Below are 19,290 nucleotides of genomic sequence, written 5' to 3'. Positions count from 1 at the left end.
GCTTTAAGTTGGCCAGTTCCCTCTTGCTGCCATCCTTGCTCCCATTAATTCTTCCTTGTGTTCATTTCTTGCCTCTTGTGTGCTGTCCTCTTTCCCCCTTCTCATCATACATTCACCACAAAAGGGTGCAAGAATCTTTCACTTAACCCTATAGGTAACAGGGGGTTGAGGGGCATTCATGTTGCTGAGCTTCTTAAAGCCCCTCGGCCATGAGAATTCTCTCCCTGCCTGTGTCCCTCCTTAGGTCCTAGCTGATCACTACACTGGGTCCTCTCTAGCTCCAGGTCTTCTCTCCCAGAGCCCCACTCCCTGCCCCTCACCATCCTGGACCACCCTACCCACCCTCCCTCTCTCACTGTCCCCACCTTGCCCGGTTTTTCTCCCTGGACTTGTTACCTGAACTCACGGTTAAATCTGCTTACTTGTTAACTGTCTCTTTCCCAGTAAGATCCACAAGGGTGTCCTGCTCACCAAGGCTGTCGGAGGCTGGGGCTGGCACACAGCAGTGAAGACAACAAGGAGTGAATATTTGTTGAACAAATGGGTGAATGCTGGCAGCTGAGTCCTCAGTGGGAGCATCCACCTATCAGTACCAGTGTAGCTGGTACAATGAGGAAGAAGAGAGGTCTCCGGGGATCCCACCCCCAATCCAGGTGCCCACCTTCTGGGTCCCAAAGGGTCCCCCAACCTATGGCTGAAAAATCGGACTCAGGGGAGCAGGTAGATTAAGGTACTAACGTTTTTAATACAGTCTGATCAGATCAATTCACATCAGCAGGTCAACCTGGGCCTGCTCACATGTGACACAGCCGAGGTACACAACGTCCCCACCTGCCGGCTCTCCTGCCTTCCTGGCTACCAACAACATTGAAACCCCCTACACCTCCCTGACCAGACTGGCATTTTTAAAATTTTGCATAAAACTATTTCTTCCATAGACTTCAAACAATCAACTAGCCAAGTTAATTATGGTACATCTAAACAAAGTTTAATACTAACCCTAACGTGTGACTGCGGTTTACAAAGAGCTCTGTATCACCTGGGATAGCTTTCAGTAGCAATTCACTACAACTGGTCCTAAAAAATAATAACAATAATAATAATAATTAGAGAATTAAAACCCAACAGCAAGTTCAATGGTTAAAATCACATAAGAACTGGAATTTGGGGTGGGGGTGTCCTCAATAGCTGAGCTTGTCCTAGTAGCAAAATGCTAGCCTCCAGGTAGGGCTCAGAAAGGTCTGGGGCCCTCCAGGTCAAGGGTCAAGCTCAGGGGCTCTCAGAGGGCACTCACCCCATGGTCCATGGGATGCTGTAGGCTTCCAGCTTCCTTGAAAACAGTTGGGCATCAGCATTGTGTAAGTGGGTGGAGACCCTAATGTGGTTTCTCTTGAGGGATATGAGAAGGACCCAAATCACTGAGGTCCCAGAATGCTGTCAGGTATGGGTTTGGGATTGGGGTCACTAAGAATTGAGCACCAGGAATTCCAGCTTCCACCCATTAGAGAAACCGGGACTGGTGTTGCCTTGGAGGCCTATGTAGTGTTTTCTGCCCTTATCCCATACCAGGTCTCGCAGATATTCCTGCAGAGTATCAGATGAGAATCTATTTCTAAAGACCACTGAGGGGATGGGTGGTGGAGAAGGGGGTGGGCGGGGTGACAGGGTGGGGAGAAGGGGGAGTTAAAAATGAATAAAAATCTCTCAGCTACAGAACCCAAAGACATTACTTCCCTCCGCATTCACAGCATTTCTCAGCAGTCCCCGGTGGCCATTTCCGTGGGGACACAGCATCTGCCTCACTTCCCCTCGGGCCCCATGGGTTGCTGGTCAACCTCAGGATCTACTAAAGATGATGCAAACGCCGACTGAACAATCTGAAACCCAAAGGACTCGAGGAGAGACATGTTCTGCTGGGGAGAGAAAGGTGAGCCAAGGGCAGGACCCAGGTCCCCCAGAGGGCCCCCAAGGGCCCGGACATGCACCTTCTGGATGTGTTTGTTCAAGTAGGACTTAGAGCGGAAGAAGCTCCCGCATTCAGGGCAGGGGTACTTCTTCTCCCCGTCAGACTCCATTTTGTTTTTGGGGACTGCCATGTCACAGGAGAAGGAGCCATTGGTGCTCTGCTTCTCGGGCGTCTTCAGGTCACTGGCGTCCGAGAGGTCACCGTAGGAATCGGAGCTCTCAATCGGATCCTGATGTGAGCATTTCTGGCCTTCTAGGAAAAAACAAAACACATAGGAGAGATGAGGCCAGGCTTTGGAGATGCCCCCTCCTGGAGGGGTCGGTAAGGACCAGCTCACAGGCCTGAGGAGGGCAGCGGATGGCCAGCCACCGCCCTGGCAGAACCCACGGAGGTTCAGCTGGTCAGTCTGGGAGCCTGGTGTACCTATGGGGGTGAGACAGCAGGGCCCTGGGGCTGCCAGCCTCCCTCGCCGCGGACTCTTCATGCAGGTGCACGTGTATCGCTCACCACCATCTCAGCCTGCTTCAAGGAAGAGGGTGTGGAGCGGGGACCTCCACTGCTTCCACCCAGAACAACTCAAAGACCCCCAGCTCCTAGGTGCTCTGTTGGCTGCCCCTGGGGGTAAGACGGCTGTTCTGATGATGCTGAGCAGGTACAGCAATGGCCTCACCTCCGCACCAGACTAGCTGCACCCTAGCAAGGCAGAACCAGAGCCGAGAGGTCCTCAACCCAGCAGACCCCACTGATGGCTGAGACAGAAGCCAATCCTTTTCCCAATGCTGCAAACACAAGCCCTGCCCTTACCGCCTTCCTTCTGCCAAAACCTATCCAGGCAGGGCCAAGCGGCCAAAGCATAGAGATTAAAAAGCAACTTTGAACAACTCAGTCAGCTGACTGTCCCCACACAGGGCTCAGGACAAGCTGGGCCTCGAGACAATCCTCATTGCTCTGCCTTGCCCTGCCCACACTGCAGTCCTCCACCGATCAGCAGCTCCCTGCCTGGGTTCAAAGAGCCATGCCGGGAAGGGAGGTCTGTGATGGGAGCGTGGAGCATGCCATCTCTGCCATCTCTGCCATCTGCCAAGCCCCTGGCATCATCCCCAAGGCAACAACGTGAAATACCACGGAACAACCTGAATCAACAAGTGAAGGTGGGGCCTAGGGAGCTCTCTGCAGACCAAATCCAAGTCAGAGGCAGTCACGTAGCTCACTTATCGCCATGCATCTCACAAAAGCAGCCAGAGGCCCTCCAGAAAGGGCCGCTCACAGCAACCAGTCACCCCTATAGAGGGGGAAGCCAGCCCTTGGCTCCCCCTTGCCCACAGTGTGGAAGGAAAAGAAAGCATTCAGCCACAGCTCCACAACATCCTTAAAGGGCCACAGGCAATGGACAGGCCCAGAGTGACTCATCATGCAGGGCTCTTCTTCCAGCCTTGGGCCCGGGGCATCCCTGCAGGGCTCCAGACGGTGGGGGCTGGCCAGGAGTAAGGGAGGAGGGCTGGGGAAGAGGAGGCGGGGGCTGGATCTTGGCAGTGCCCTAAAGCCTCACTCACTGCCCTGGAGTGAGATACCCACTGTGACTTTTGTCCTGGAGGCCACTGCCACTCAGATCTCAGAGCCTCCTTGAGGCGGCCAGCAAGCCGGCAGCCTTCCCGCCTCCCCACGCCCGGCCCAGCGCCCCCACAACACAGTCTGCGCAGAGAAGCAAAGTGCAGAGCAAGGGGTCGCTTGCCTTTGTTGCCATAGGTCCTGGCGCAGTGGAACGCTGCTCCCCCATTCGGGATGGGCTCCTGGTGCCTGGAGACCTGGGGAAGGGGAACACCGTGGTGGGTTTTAACATGGACCTTTAAGTAGGAGGCAGAGGAGAAACCTAAACAAGACAAAAGGAGATGAGATCCCGCGGCCAGCACAGAGATACCTCTCTGCTTCCCCCATGCCTCTCCTCTGGCCGCTCTGGCTAGCAATCCCAGGTCAGCTGCACCTAGAAGGGGCCCCCTCGTTGGCTCAAAAACGGCTGCAACCACAGGAGCCACCTGGCTCAGGATGGGTGGCACTGTCCTCGAATCGGCTTCTCTGCAGAGCCCGCTCTGCAAGGCTGTGGTGGAGTACCGAGGCCGGCTGCCTGGAAGGGTGGTCTGAGATCCCGCTCCTGCCAGGGCCAGAGGCCAAATGCCTCTAGGCTTGCTTGGTGCCTCAGTAGTGAGTGGTTGGAGAAGATGTCCCACAGCCCCAGGTCAGCTGCAGAGACCACGGCTAGAAATGTCGTCAGAAAAGTCATGAGGCTCAAGGGCAGCCACAGGACTCCAGCCGACAGAACGCCTGCTTAACACGTGTAAAGGTGAAGTGCACAACAAACCAGATGGAGGCAAGACGAAGTCCCAAAGGAACGCCTCCAGGAGTCGCCCTTCTTCTATCTAGTAGGACATGTTCTCTTTGGCTACTTTCTCACTTTCAGAATAATTGGATTTAGTAACTCTTCAGACCTCTTGAGGAACAACAGAAATGGCAAGTTATGTTAAAGGGGCTCAGTCAGATCTTATTCATGGTCATCTTTTTGGTTTGGTTTTGAACCATCCATCGGGTTCGCTTAAGGAAGAAACACGGAGATCATCATTGTCTTTATTTTGGAGGAGGGGCAATCTAGCCTCTTGAAACTGCAGCAGCCCAACCCAGATGCTCCGGTCAGTTTGAGCCACGTGGTATCTCAGGCTGGCAAGAGTAGATCTTGGGCCGATTTCCACACCAGCCACAAGTCTGAGGACGTGAAACCAGGTAGGCCAGTCAAAGGATACTGACTTGGGTTTTGCAGGAAGTTGTGTCATCCAATTCCACTGTGGTCAAGGATCAGAACGTGCCTTCAGCAGGAACTGAAGCGTTTTAGCATAAGGTCCACTTAGAGTGCCAGTGCCCTTTAATCTACTCCAGATGTGGTTGACACGTTCTCAAGTGCTTTTATTCCCCTTGAAAATTACAGTTCTAGGATAACAGTGGGATCCACTCTTAACAGGTCAGAGGCTGCACAGTACCGTGTAACGTCTGCACAAGATTTGTTTTAAAAAAATCTGATTTGGCATGGCCTTTCAAATGCTGCTGGAACAGTAAAAAAGGTTCACTTTTAGCAAGTGATAATGGTGTGCCAGAGCCCAGCACACTGCATGCATTCTTCTGTAGAATTCCCCCAGCCACCCTATGAGCTGGGAATTATTAGTATACCTGTTTCATAGATGAAGAAACAAGAGGGTCGGTGAGGTTAGGTAACTTGCAGTCACATGTGCGGCTACTAGATGGCAGAGCCTGGACTCCAACCCCAGGACCCTGTGCCACCATGTGGTCCTTAAGCACTGAGCAGACTCTTCAGTGGGTCCCGGCCCTGGAACCATCCCTTGGATTTCGGCAGGAGGTTCGTTATCACCATTTATACTTCCGTGTTTCTCTGCCATATTGGTGGGTTAGAATGGGAGCTGCTAGCAGACAGGAGCTAAACTGCAGAAAGCTTACTTAACAAACACGCCCCTGATGATAGCAGTTGGTGGTTTCAGAGGAAAGGGGGACTGAGTGAATTTCCCTTTCTTGCCCGATGCAGCTACTTTATAGACCCGGATGGTCCGGTTGCTGGTGTCCTGCCCTGCCTAGTAGAGTGAGTTGTCCTGCGCTGTGACCAAGTAGTATGCCTGGGGCCAATCACGGGGGACAGACTGGCTTAAGAGGGTCCCATATAAACACCCCAAGAGGGAGGCTGCAGTCAGGAATGAGGAGACAAGGCTAACAGGAAAGAGAACCTTAGCCCTGCCCCTGGGATTGGTGCCGTGGCCCCTGGCAACCAGCATAAGATATCAGGACTTTCCAGTGACACCATGACTCCACTTTAGAAGGGATTTTCTTTTGTTTTTTAATCCCTGTGGAGCCTCTAAAGTGGTGTGAAGCCCTCTCCACAGTGTACCAGGGCAGGGCCACTGAGATTAAAGGGAACGGGAAAGGAGGAAAGGAGCAGCAGGAATTATTATATTTACTCCTTGTGGGAAGAGCTCTACTAGGGGAATACAGCAGACGCTCAATGAAAATTTGCTGTTTTCCTGAAAAACAGTCTGAGGAACACATGGCTGGGTCCTCTTGACTTTACCCCAGCTGCAGACTGTACTATCTATAGCAAAACCACATGGCAGGGTGGTAGGAGTGGATCCACAGCTGCCACTTAAAGCCCAGAACTTAAACACAGAGCAACTCAGCAGCCAAGTGTTGGGATAAAACAGAAGTCGAATTTCTAAGAAGAACATGTCTTTGAAGCCAGAAATGTTTAGCCGGAATTCTGAACTCACCTGCCCATTCACCACTGATTAACCAAGAACGAAAGAGGCAAGCTTGATTCAGGCACCAGAATGATGAAGACAGTGAGCACACATGTGACTTCACTACAACCAACCAAGTCACCCTCCCTCGCACTCCAGAGATGAAGCATTTACAACCAAAGGCTACTGTTCTCCACTGCATTTTCTTGCTAGGTACACTGCAATTTGCACTCCAGAAGCAAATCTCCTTTTGCAAGTTTCACATCCACGCAGAGGTCAGGGACTGCTTTCTTCTTGTCCAAACCCTGATGGGGTCATGCCCAACAGAGCTGTGCTGGAAGGAAGCACTAAGTAGATTTGTATCAGCTCAGTCCAGGGGAATGGCAGGCTGTCTGTGTCCGTGACTGGCACTGGTGACAACTTCTGTGCTCCCCTCTGACCAGGGAGAAGGTTTCTTCTACCTTTAAGCAATGATGTTTGAGTTCAAATGCTGTCTCTGTCAAAGGCAGATTTCCAATAAGCTAACCCTCTTTCTCATACCAGTACATGTGTGTATACAAACCCCGCTACAGAAATTTAAAAAGAACGAAAATCATGGTGATCTACCAGGCCCTTCTCTACTTCCCACCGTTCCACTCAACTCATTTCCTGGATTTACAAATGAGGAAACAAGCTTTTCTAGCCATCATAACTCCTTCCACTGCAAATAATCTTCCTCTACAGATGGTATGACCCACATCCTGGTATGTCTCTAGGACAAAGACAAGGTCATCTGTCTCAAATGTGTGGTGAGAGCAGCCAGGCTGCCTCCATTCTTTCTCATGCTTCATGGGAAAGAGTCGTTTGTATGGCAAAGACTGGAAGATCTAGAGCAGTTAAGTTGACTGTATGTGAATTGTTGGGATTGAAGGGATTCAAAGGGCGCCTGATCCAACCTCAACCATCTGACCATCTGGCTGACATCGGCCTTTGCTTGAACCCTGATGGAGTTAAATACATTCATTTATTTGTGCACCTCCTCCTGTATCACAGCCTTCGTGGGGGGCCAGGAAGGATGACCGAGAGTTCTCTGCATTCTGATTCCAGGGTCTTGATGTCTTTGGTATCCTTATCCTCTTCCTGGACAAACTACCTTCCTCTTCCTCTTTTTTTTTCTTCCTCAGGAGTCATCTCCTCCTATTTCTGTCCAATAAGTGAGTCTTGAGGTAGAATTCTGTTCCTTCTCTTCTGATAAAGACCAAAATTGTTTTCTCTTCCTTCTGTATGCCTAGGGAGGGCTGGACCAGAGTCCTCTTTTGTCTTCTTGGAGGAATGGGACCTCCCATTCTGACTCTGGGACCCAAAGGTGTTTAGCCTATGATCCAAATCTAGTCTTGGCTTTACTGAGAAAAGGTAGCTCTGGTTTGACTCCTCTGGCTCTCCCAGCCCAGTCACATGGCCTATGGCTGCTGCCCAAGTCATGATGTACAACAGTGGTTGGCTTTGCCACGTCAGCTCTCTCCTAACTGGGTCGACTTTCCCTGCTGTTCCCTGCTGTTCTCAGCTCTTCTCTCCTCCTGAGCTGGGCCCCCAGGGGCTGTGGCCCTGGGCCTCCCATCCAGTTCTTGCCCCACTCTGCAATCTGAACTAGGCTCTGCCTTTCATCATTAATATCCTTCTCTGCTCTCACTGGTTTCCTACCCCTGGTCTCTGACCTCAGTTCTCAGATGGAGAACCTCAGGTTTGAAAACTTGACCAAGCACCTGCTGACAGCATGTTGCAGGTTTAGTCATTTGTGAGGTGGCGGGGGTGGGGGGGGGAGGGGGCTGTCAGGAAGCCAGGTTAGGATGAAGCAAGATAAGAAACCATCTTTTTCTAGAGCTGGGGCAGCCATGGTCAAGATGGTCAGCCACAGCCTGATAACTCCCTGCACGCACAACCCCACTGCTCACTACTCAGGGGAAGCTCCTGCCAGAAAGGGTTCAACTGACATGTCAGAAAATAGGACGGATGCTTCAGCAGTTTTCATGACCACCTCCCCGCTTTCACAGCAGGTTTCCTGGTGATACAAACATCAATATCCAGTGGCCTTCATGGCAAACCCCAGGTGTGCAATCCCAGGGAGGGACCCAGCTCCAGGGCACCAAGAACACCCAGCTACTCCGCACTCTCCCTCCACCAGCGGCCTCAGGGCACATGAAGACAGCACAGGCACCCAAAGATTCCAGCCAAGGACTGCAGGAGTGTTGTGCCTGGTCTAAACCAGAGAGTCAGGGAGCTGTGTCTTTCCTAATATGGTTACAAAATGTAAGGGTGAGACCTCCCAAGTATGCAGCAACTTGTGGGGAGTTCAGAGAACTTTCACCTACCTTGTCTCCTGGGATCATCACAACAACCCTGTGAGGTGGGCAAGGAAGAAACTGAGGCTTAGAAAGGGGAAGGGTGAGCTCAAGGTCACAGAGTAGGGCAAGGTAGGAGGGGTGTGAACTAAACCCTGGGTCCCCTGACTCCAGTTCAGTACTCAATCCACTAAGCCATACCCAAGACTTCCAGAGGCATTGGGACAAGACTTCCCCAGGAGAAAGGACTTTCCAGCAACATCTCCACCTGGCCAAAGCAAGCGCACCGTGCAGAAGCATCTTAACACCCACCACAGACGGCTGCCCCAACCTCCTTCAGCACAGATCCGGCGCAAGCCTCCTCCACTGACACCGTGCTTGCACAGCACAAACCTTAGTCCTCCAGCCACCAACAAGCCCTGGCAGAAGCTCAGGGGCAGGCCTGATTTCATCAACACAGCACTGGGGCCACAGAGCCAGACTCCATCTAGACCAACCTCGGCCTCAAGCACGCTGTCCTGCTCAGAGCACCTTCCACTTTCCTGTCTCATCAAGGCCACAGTCTACCTGGGTTTGGGCTCTTTTCTGACCATTTGTTAGAAACTTTCTAACCCCTTGTCCATCTCCAGACTCAACCTCCTTCCTTGGTTGTTGAATTTCACAGGCCAGTGAATCAGCCAGCAAAAGCTCTCAAGCAGGACCCCTTTGTTCCCACGTCTTGGAGCCTAATGACTCTCCCACCGACCTCAGTAGTTCAGTGGTGTCTACGAAATGTATCCATCGTGCCATCTGCACAGCACAGGTGTTAATGAACCCAGGCTTGGAAACAGTACTCTCTCTTTCTGTTCCCACTTGTTGATCTCCTGGGAACTCCTATTCCAAGCATCCCAAGTATGGGAAGGAAGAGGTGTAGCTAGCTGGGCGATGAAGGTGTTTATCGTTCAGTGGGATCGGTGGGAAGGGAGGGCCAGCCGTGCAAGGAGTGGAGTCTGAGGCAAGGTGATCAAGACACCCCTGGCCTCCCACACAAGCTCAGGCCCAGCCCCTGGAAGTGAGGAAATAGCAGGGAGATTACCTCGGTTACAGATACTGCAGAAGTTGCTGGGCCCCTCACTGTGCTTCTTCAGGTGGTCTGCCATGTACGCTGCCCGCAAGTACTTCCCACACACCTGGCAGGGCACCTTATCTTCATGACAAGCCAGGTGGGAGCGCAGACGGTCTCGAGTGGCGAAAGAAGCATTGCAGGTCTGAGGGCAGAAAGGAAAACAGGATGAGGTGAAAACTGGCATTACACTCCTGACTCCCCACCAAGCACACCAGGAAGCAAAAACTGTTTCAGGCCAATACATTGGAATCCCTGTATCAAGAGAGCTTTACATGTGGCCCACGCTTTCTCCCTAGAAGGCAAGTAAGCTGCTCTTACTTCCTGTGATGCCTTCTCATGAGACACCTGAGTTGGAATTATTGGTTCCAAACGGCTACCACAACATGCCCAGAACATGGTACACTAAATGTCACACTCTTTTACAAAATAAAGATGAGGCATTTGTTTGTTCTTAAACATGAAGAATTTAAACTTTAGTTGCACTGACTGTAAGTGAACGTACAGAAGTAAGTTGGCATACGAACAGATCAGTCTTCCTGGCCTCCATCCTGGGTTTTCCCTACTTGCTTTATACAAAGAATTCAATTGATCCACTTTATTCAAAAATGACGTTAGTCTTGGCGACAGGGAAATGGAAAGGAAAGGCAGGACAAAGCACAGAGATTGCTCCTTATAGTATTCTTGTGAGTTTGTATTGAGAAAGCAGCCCATAAAATGATAATGTCAATTCCACTAATGTGAAATTGGCAGAGAGAAGGAAGGCCACATGATTCAGAAGCATTTGTGGGACGTTAAGCTGTGGAAATGCTGGTACTAACAAGAAGGATGCCACCCCACACTGATAGAGCATGCATTCTGTGCCAGGCAGGCACCATGATTAGCCTTTCAGAGGCACCGATCTCATGCAACCCATCCTTTCAGAAGCCCTGCGAGGGAGGCAATGTTATTACCCTCCAAGAGAATGCAGCCATAGAAAGCCAAGGTGTGAGCGCCAACTCCTATCCAGGTCCCAGGAGCAGACGGCTCAGGAGCTGAGGGTCAGCATCAGCACGCTGGGAGGCAGCCCCAGGTCCCCAGGCATTTCCTGTACCTGAGGCCTTGGCCCAGTCTCAGTCCCTGAACTCCCCCCAACAGCCCTTCCTCATCTGGGGGCTTGCCTAGGCACCCCAGGCCTAGAGGTCACAGAATGTCAGGAAAGTCGTTGGGGGAGTTCAGTCTAGAGACTTTCAACACTATTTGGGTTCCATGGAGATTTTCAGAGGTTCATGTCAAGTTTGCCTCATTTTTCTACGTGTGTGTGTTTACTATTTTAGAACTCCCAAGCGAAAGCAACGACCATCACAGAAGACCCACCCTGAAGACCCACCACCCCCATTAACTCACTAGACTGGAGCTGCGCCTGCCGTCTTTTCACAGAAGTACCTCCTGAGATCCTGAGACCTCAAGGTAAATGTCTGAACAGCATCACCCTGTACAAATGTTTATCTCCTTACTGTCTATAATGAAAGCAAGAAGCCAGCGTGTGCGATACTGTGGGGGTCCAGGTGCTGCTGTTCCTGCTCCAACCCCAAACGTCTGTGTGCATCAGGGTTGTCACTGTCTCTAAGTAACTGCTACACATCTGAACAGAACACCTGATGCTAATGAAATACTGCCTTTATCTGCTTTATGCATTGAGTTGATTCATTTGACAAATGAGGAAGCTGAGTTTGGAGAATGATTTGCCTGAAGCACACGACTCAGCTACCAGAGGAAGCAGCAGTCAAAACATTGTGGCTGCCAGGCCAGCACCCTACCTACCCTCCTGGCTTCCCTGAGGTATTCCTCCCTTCCCCACTTTACAGCTGGGGAGACAGAAGCCTGGAGGGGATACGGGATGGCTGCAACGTGAACCAGCCCCTCAGCCTGTGCTCTTCCCATTTCCAGTCTCAGCAGGGATAGCTTCTGGGGAGGGAAAGGTACTGATACGTGTTAACAGTGTGCGTGGTAGCCAGGACTCCCCTGAAAGGGAGAGGTGACAGCATTTGTGCAGAGAAACTCGAGCACTTAGGTGACTCAGGAAGCATCACGGGCGCTTGGTCTCATGGCCACCGGTGGGCCCCTCCTCAGTCAGGGACCTCTTGAGACAATCACAGACTACAGTGGGGGGAAAATTCCATCTTCCACCCAGCCCACTGGCCTGTAAACCAGAGCAAGGGCTGCCAAAAACACCCCTGGGGGATAGGGGTGCACCTGACAAATTATCTGGGGATAATTTGCCAGCTTTGCCAACCAGTGACCTGAGGACCAGCCCTCCAACAATGAGAGGCAGTGTGGTCTATGCCTAAGAATTCAAAGGAACCAAACATGGACCAGGTGTAAGAAAATGTGGTGAAAGCACACATTCAGAATTCCATCTTCGGCGGTCCCTGGGAGAGGCGCCACTAGAGGGATGTGAAAGCGATGCCTTGTTTCTCCTGCCAACCTCCTTTTGGGGTCTGTCCTTCAAAGCACTGCCTGTCATACTGTGCTACCTAAAGATAATGGACAGCCAAACCTCAATTATCCACAAGTGGATTATCCATTTGAGGGATTAGCTAGGCAAAATTAAAATCCCAGACCAAGCAGACTTCCCCCACCCCCTCCTCCATTGATTCTCTCTCGAGGAATGAAAGCTAACTTTAGCCTGAGCAAACATAATTAGGAATGTAAATCTGCTGCTGGGGGAAAAAACCCCCACAAACACAACAAAAACTTTCACTGTGTTACAAAGCCAAGCTGGAGCTGGCTTCTCTGTGCCAGAACTGACCCTTCATGGCTGGAGTCCCCAAGGTTTCTCAGGGGGGAATTGTCAAAGTGTACAAGCCCGAGTCTAGGCCTGTCAGAAGTTCAGACAACAGAGAATATAAAGAGCCTGGGCACACGACACAGAAGAGTGGCCAAAGGAGAGACAGATCTCAAAGAAGGGGAATCTGTATACTGGGGCCACTCGAGAAAGGCACTTCTCGTCCTGGTGACAGAGAGAAGACAGAGCGACCCAGCGACGGGATGAGAGTGAGCCAGCGTAGCATGCTCTGATCACCCCTGACGTGCAGAATGGCCGCCACCTCGCCTTTGGCCCTGTGCACGGGCAGCCTGTTGCTGTTAGGAGCACACCTGCCCAGCCACCCTGAGCTTGGGTCTCCTCTGGTCTTCCCCACTCCATACTGAGTCCCAGTCATGCTCCCTTCACTCCCCTAACAGTTTCTCCCCATCCCAGAATGCCTAAAGCTTTTTTCCTAAGGGCTGAGCAGCTTGGGAATGGGGCCCAAATGGTATCAGGGACACTAGCGCACACCCAACCTTTGGTGGCCTTTGAAGTCTAGCAACCTGGAGGTGAGGGGAGCGGGGTGTGGTCTCAAGGGGTCTTTTTTATAGCTCTGGAAAAGTCTAAGGGCAATACATGAATACATGGAGGCCTAGTGCCACTGGCCTCGCTGGCCCCTTTCTTCTTCGGGATGTCTGCTCCCTTGTTCCCACTTCAAGTCACTCCTTCTCTAATGAGCCATCCTCCAGCCCAAACCACCCCAACTAGCCCCTGAGAAGTGGGGCCACTGCAAGTAATGGGAGGCATCTTGAGTTGCTCTAGTCTCTTAGCTTCAGGCTGAACTCCATGTGGGGGCAATGTCCCAGCCTCACTGTGGTCATTAAGCCAGCAGCGCCTGAGGCATCCGAGCCAGTTAAGGACACTCAGGCCAAGTCCTGAGGAGATTTGTGTGTCACTGACAAGCCTGAGGCTTCATATCCCAACATTCAGATGGTCTTTTCACTCAAGCTGTGGCACCAGTCTCTGTAACTGGCCCCTTTTGTCATCTGTGGCATCAGGAGGGGTGGTGAGGTATAGCCCATGCCCAGCTCTTGCCCAGGGCACCAACTCCCACAGAGCCATCTCTTCACCTCTGATGCTTTCAGAACACACACCATGCAGAACAGACGCCCCTGCTTTTTAACCAAAGCCCGGGCACACTGGCCAGCCGGCCCCGAGCATGAGAGCCAGCATGTCTTCACCTGCTGGCTCATCACTAGGGGAGTTCTGGCTAATGAGGCTGGAGGTGGGGCCAGCAGGTCTGTGTGTTGGGGGGCGGGGCGGGGCAAGAGTGGGCTCGTTACATACACCGAGGGACAATGATGTCAGTGTTATGACAGAGACCAAGGACAAAACACACAAAGCCTCAAATGTTAGAATGAAAACTTTTATCATCACTCCTGTTATCCCCGCGGAGGCTGCGGGGGCTAAAGGGCATATCACTGGAATCCGAGGGGGGGGGATCTACATCTGCTTTGTCAGCCCCCAAAGCCATATATTGGGGTGAACCAATATAAAGCTACTGGTTAGTCTAGTTCCTGAGCAGACCTGCTAGTAAACCTCAAAAACACAGAACTCTAATTCACTAGCCAGAAATGAAAGCAGAACCTGTCTGAGTGGGAAGGGAAGAGGGCAGCATGAGTTGACCCAGTTGGAGTTGCTCCATTCTCCTCTGGAGGGGGAGTCACCCCTAGAGTGGGGGGAGGGGTGGCCAAGCCCCATTCTAGAAACCCCACACCTTATGGGAGGTGATGCTAGGAGAGGGGAAGCACATAAGCCTGTGACTTGGTTCTTAGGAAAGTACCAACCTCTAAAATCACCCAGGCAAGGACAGATACCCAGGGGTGCCATCTGTTAAAGGGGGAGAAAAAGGAAAGAGAACCCAGAAAGAAACCTGGAGGCTGTGGGGGGACCCAGAAAGGAGCTCCTTACGACCCCTGGGGTCCCTGAGCTGGGAAAAGACTCCAAATCACAGAGGAAGGAGCTGGCCATGGTGGGCAGGAACCATTTTTCTGGCCTCTCCCAAAAGCAGGGGTCTCAGAGCAACCGCCATTCCCGTTCCCCTCCACAGAAAAACCCTCTTTGGGGAGGCCCAGGCTAGCCTACAGGCCATTGGGTAAAGGCCCGGCTGCCCTCTGAGGCAGTCCAGCCCTGCCTCAGATATCCCGGCGGGGCTGGGCAGAAGAGAGCGCTGCTGGAGTGTGCTGGGCCCAGGTTTTCGAGGGCTGGGAATGATTTTTTTAGAGAAAGGGAAAAGGCGGTGTCAGGAACCGAATGGGACGACCTCCACAAAGCAGGCTGGGCAAAGTCCCATGATGGCAGGTCACTAGGAAGAGATTCCAGGGGCGGCAGGCCGCTGCTGCTCCCAACCCACACCTGGAAAAAGGGCAGAGAGTGCAGGTTACCCCCCCAGGCCACCGGGCACGCCCCCACTGCCCTCTGGGCTCCTCCTACTCTGCCAGGCTGCTCAGCACACTACCTGGGAGAGTCAGAATGTGCTCTGTGATTAGAGAATCAGAGACAGAGAGAAGGCAGCGAGGCACAGACGGATCCCAGCATGCCCACCCTGGGTCGTCGTCCTCGGGAGAGGCCACCTAGCCTGACTGGCTATGAGCACCATCCACACCTGGCCCCTGGGGGCTTGCTGTCCGTCCTACAGCACGTCCATTCCTCCCTGCAAGTCTCCCTGAACCCTCCCTCCTTGCCACCAACAGGATAAGAGAAGCAGGTTACCCTACCAGAGGCTGTAACAAGCACCCCACCACTCTGTCTCCCCCTCAGATGGCGGGAACTTGGCATGGGAAGGGAGATGGCCAGGGAGAAGATACAGGTGTTTTCCATCCGCACAGGAATGCTCAGTGGCCAGGACAGGAAATTCAGTTTTCTGGGTACTACAGGGCCCCCGGATATTGTTGAAGCAGACAAACCAAGGGTGAGAATGTTGCCCAGCCTTCCCTACCTACTGCTACACAAAGAGCTCACGAGGAGAGGAAACCACCTTCCTCTCCCGTCCTTAGAAGCCCCGGCTGTTTGCACACATGGCTCAGGATGGGTTAAACAGGTGCCAGTGCTCAAAGAATGAGACCATCCACTCTCATCCTCCTTCACTGTCGTTCCTACTGCCACCCCTTGTGCCCTAAACTCAGGGGACCCAGAAGGTCAGGCTGCCTGGCAGACAAGGGGAAGCGCTGTTAGCTGGACCACCAGGAGCTCTTCACAAACCCTTCCCTCTCCATGGTGGCTCCTGCAAACTGCTGGGAACCAGAAGCCAGGCCCAATGGCGAGCCAGTGCCCCCAGGACGACACTTGTGCAATGTGGCCCACCATCCAAGGAGCTGGCAAATGCCAGGAGAGGAAAGCCAAGCAAAAGAGCGAAGACAGAGACAGGGTGGGAATCAGGACCCAGCAACCAGGAAGGAGGGGACATCAGCGGTGCGGGTGGGGGGGGGTTGGGAGGGAGGGTGGAGGGATAGAGGGGGAGGTGTGCAAAGCGTTGGTGGTCAGTCAGCCGGCCCAGCACACACATCAGCTGGCTTGTGGCCGGCCTGTGAGAACAGCAGCATTCTCTTTCAGCCCATCTCTGCCCTTGCCCCGACCCCTACCTGACACTTGTGAGGCCGCTCAGAAGTGTGCACCTGCTTGATATGTCCATTCAAGTGATCAGGCCTGGAAAAGAGAACCAAGAGAGACTTTAAAACAAGACCTCAAAAGATGGGGCCACAAACTTGGCCAGACTCCCCACCCATACCTACACACACACTGATGGCGAGGACTCCCTCTTCCCCAGCGTGACAAAGACAAAGTCACCACCCAGCTCCATAGGCCCAGGCCTCTCTGCCCTGGTTTTCTCTAGAGGGGGAAGGGAAGTGAGTGTTTGTCTCTGACCTTGCCTACCCATTCTCCCTGCCCCCCCAAGCTCAAATGATTTCTAGGACCAGAGGAGGTGGCTTTAGAATGAGACAAGGCTGCCTTACTGCAGCCTTTCTGGGAGGGGGTATGTGTGATTCATTGTCCAGACTAAAGCCCCTTAGAAACTCAGTATTCCCCTCCCCCAGCCTCTCCCACCAGCGCAGCCAATGAATGCCACCCGGGTGGAATTCAGTCTCCAGAGGCCAAGGGATAGAGCCTTAAGTCACCAGCTGGGCTGGTAAACCAGATGCCCGCCAGAGCAGGTGGGCAGGGGCTGCCTGACCGGTAAGACTGGTTCCTGGTTGGGGCCCCTCCAAGGGAGTTCTCCATCCGTAGGTTCACATACACACAAGGTCCTCAGTATCCAGGCAAGTTAAAACCAGCCTTTTATTCTGAATATTCTCTTAAGAGGAAAAATAAAACAACCCTGTGCTCCCAGGCAAGTCCTCAGTTCCCTACCAGGCTCACTAAAAAGTGAATCTAAAAAGACATCCTGCCCCCCTCCTCTCTGTCCTGAAAACATAAAGGGGATCTGTGGGTTCAATTAGGCTCTGGAGCCACCAGGTCAGAGCAGATCAAAGATTTTGGTGCTAAGAGACTCTGGGTGCAGAACTCTGTGCCCCAGGATCCCAGGAGGATGTGAGGGGCGAGTCTTGAGTCTCCCCATACAGGATGGTTAGTGCTCTGGGGGGGGGTGGAATTCGGTGGCATGGAGTGTAAGGAGTCCCAGATGCACTTGTTTCAGTCCCTCCCTGGGCAGCCATTCGAGCAGGGAAAGTCGCTGGAGGAAAAGCCTCCCGTCCCCAGAGGGGGCCCCACGCCTGGTGCCGGAAACACAAAGGGAGCCCAGGGAGAAGAATGGTGAGGCCCGGTGGCTGTGGCCTGAGGAATCCAGCCCCTTCCCAAAAGGCCCAAAGGAAGACAGACAGTAGGGCACGCCTAGTGCCACAGAACTTCCCTGTGGGAAGAGAAAGCAGCTCTTGGCCACAAAACCAGGGCCATTAAAACACTCTCCCCAAACCTGATGTGGCCCTAGAGAGTCAAGTGACTCCCACAAATCCCACACCCCCAGATCTCAGCAAGAAACTGTCCCATGAGCCAGGAATAGGACAGGTCATGGGGTAGAGGGCACCATTCCTCACCTGGAGAAGCCTTTCCCACAGCTCTGGCAGATGTAGGGCTTGCCCACTGACCCATCGTGGGACCGCACATGGTAGGACATGCGATCTTTTCTCTTGAACCGCAGCCCACACACTGGGCAGGAATAGGGCTTCTCCCCCGAGTGGGAAAGCTTGTGCCGATTGAGATGGTACACATCACGGAAGATCTTGCCGCAGATCTCACATGCCACCTGCTTCCTGGTCCGGCTCCTCTTTCGGGGGCCGTCGGGGTCCTCAGAGATGGGCAGCCCATTCTCACCCAACCTCGGTGGTGGAAGGTCGATATAGCCCAGCTGGAGGCTGGTGACACCATGCTGGGCCTCATGCTGCCGGAGTCGGTTGGCATCAGTGAACACCTTCCCACACAGGCCACATGGAAGGATACCGGCCTCCCTGAGGCCCCCTGGAGACCCAAACATTGAGTCCAGCAGGTTGGCCTTCCTTGGGCGGCCCCGTCCTCGCTTGCCAGTCAGGGGAGGGGCACTGGATGCCACATTGGGGAATGGGGAAGTCAGCAGTTGGGGGGATAGGGGTCCGGCCACCATGGGCAAGCGGTCCACCCCAGGTAACACAGGCAGGGAGGCTTGGCTCGCAATGGCTGCACCAGCAGCCCGGGCTGCCTCCTCCTCGGGCTGCATGCTGCCTGCGATGCCATTGCTGTTGGCTGCCAAGGCTGCCCCGTTGGTCATGTCCAAAGGGAAGCCCAAGTCCGAGGTCCCAGGGGGACGAAAGAGCATGATGTCTGCCCGGGCAGGGGGCACCAGGATCTGCACATTAGACTGTTTGATGACTTCCTGGCAGATCTCAATGACCGACCTCATCAGTAGGAACTTGGCAGCCGTCATTAGCTCGGGGAAGCTCTCCAGGCGAACCACGATGCGGGAAGTGTAAGCAAAGTCCAGGATGTCCCCGAACACCTTGGAGCTGATGGTGTGCATCTCCAGCTCCCGGCTGCCTCCAGCCCCGCCGCCTGGGGCTGCCGCTGCACCCCCCACGTCAGCGGGACCCCCGTCTGTAGCTCCGCCGTCGCCCAACTGGGCGCTGAACACCGACTCAAAGTACTCGCTGCAGGCGGCCAGCACGGCGCGGTGCGCTGGGAAGCTCTCGTCGCCCACCCGCAGGAGCACGTCGCAGAAGCGCCCGCCGTTTTTGCGCTGCTGGTTCAGGTTGTGCAGCATCTCCGTGCTGTGCCTGCTCACCTGGTAGGTGTAGCAGCCCGATGGGCCGCAGGAAGCGTCGTTCACCCGCTCCATGGCCGCCGCCCCCTCCCCACAAACCGGGCCGCTGCACTTGCCCGCCCCCCTCCCTTCCCCTAGGCAGCGAGAAGCGGGGCGCAGCGGACGTATCTACACTCCCCACACGTGCCGGCCCGGGGCTCTGTAGTCTTGCAGGTGCGCTGAGCGCACACGCCCCCTGTCCGGATCCGACTCTCTAGACAGCAGGGCTCACCACCTCCCACATAGCTGCCCCCGCCCCTGCTGGATTGAGCGCTTCTCTCTCCTCTCCGCCTGCCCGCCTCCCCTCCTAGGTCTACCTCCCGGGGGTACGCAAGCAAAGAGGTGCGCCCCTCCTGCAAACGCGCCTGCCACCTCCCCTCCCGCCCGCCAGGCGGCGCCGGCGCGCAGCCAAAAGGAGCGCGCGCGCGCGGGGAGGAGGCGGAGGGGTCTGCCGCGCAGGCGTGCGCGCGCGCGCCGCGGCTTTTCCCGGGCCCGCTGGGGGCGC

General features: G+C 53.9%; 1 protein-coding gene across 6 annotated transcripts; it reads right to left on the bottom strand.

The window, feature by feature from the left end:
* Positions 1-725: 725 nt before the first annotated feature.
* On the bottom strand, positions 726-19,284 carry PATZ1 (POZ/BTB and AT hook containing zinc finger 1). 6 transcript variants are annotated; one of them, XM_002915550.4, is made up of 5 exons: positions 17,551-19,284; positions 16,102-16,165; positions 9,646-9,817; positions 3,699-3,836; positions 726-2,218 (listed from the first exon to the last, which is right to left on the bottom strand). In XM_002915550.4, exons 1-5 carry the CDS (start codon positions 18,819-18,821, stop codon positions 1,800-1,802), a joined length of 2,064 nt encoding a protein of 687 aa, XP_002915596.1. In that variant the 5' UTR covers positions 18,822-19,284; the 3' UTR covers positions 726-1,799. The 6 variants fall into 6 exon arrangements, with proteins under 6 accessions (XP_002915596.1, XP_019651200.1, XP_019651201.1 ...); XM_019795641.2 differs by having other exon boundaries at positions 726-2,215; XM_011220160.3 differs by having other exon boundaries at positions 2,046-2,218; positions 3,699-3,771.
* Between the last annotated feature and the right edge of the window lie 6 nt (positions 19,285-19,290).

Source organism: Ailuropoda melanoleuca, chromosome 12 (assembly GCF_002007445.2).
Source record: "Ailuropoda melanoleuca isolate Jingjing chromosome 12, ASM200744v2, whole genome shotgun sequence".
NCBI lineage: Eukaryota > Metazoa > Chordata > Mammalia > Carnivora > Ursidae > Ailuropoda > Ailuropoda melanoleuca.
Note: the sequence above shows the minus strand (reverse complement) of the source record. Positions and strands in the feature narration are given on the sequence as shown.

Excerpts from the sequence above, each read along its gene's own strand:
- PATZ1 (XM_002915550.4), bottom strand. The coding sequence starts at position 18,821 with ATGGAGCGGGTGAACGACGCTTCCTGCGGCCCATCGGGCTGCTACACC. Across the intron at positions 16,166-17,550 it reads TGTGGGAAAGGCTTCTCCAG|GCCTGATCACTTGAATGGAC; the intron begins GTGAGGAATGGT and ends TCTCTTTTCCAG. Across the intron at positions 9,818-16,101 it reads AGCGGCCTCACAAGTGTCAG|ACCTGCAATGCTTCTTTCGC; the intron begins GTAGGGGTCGGG and ends TTCTGCCCTCAG.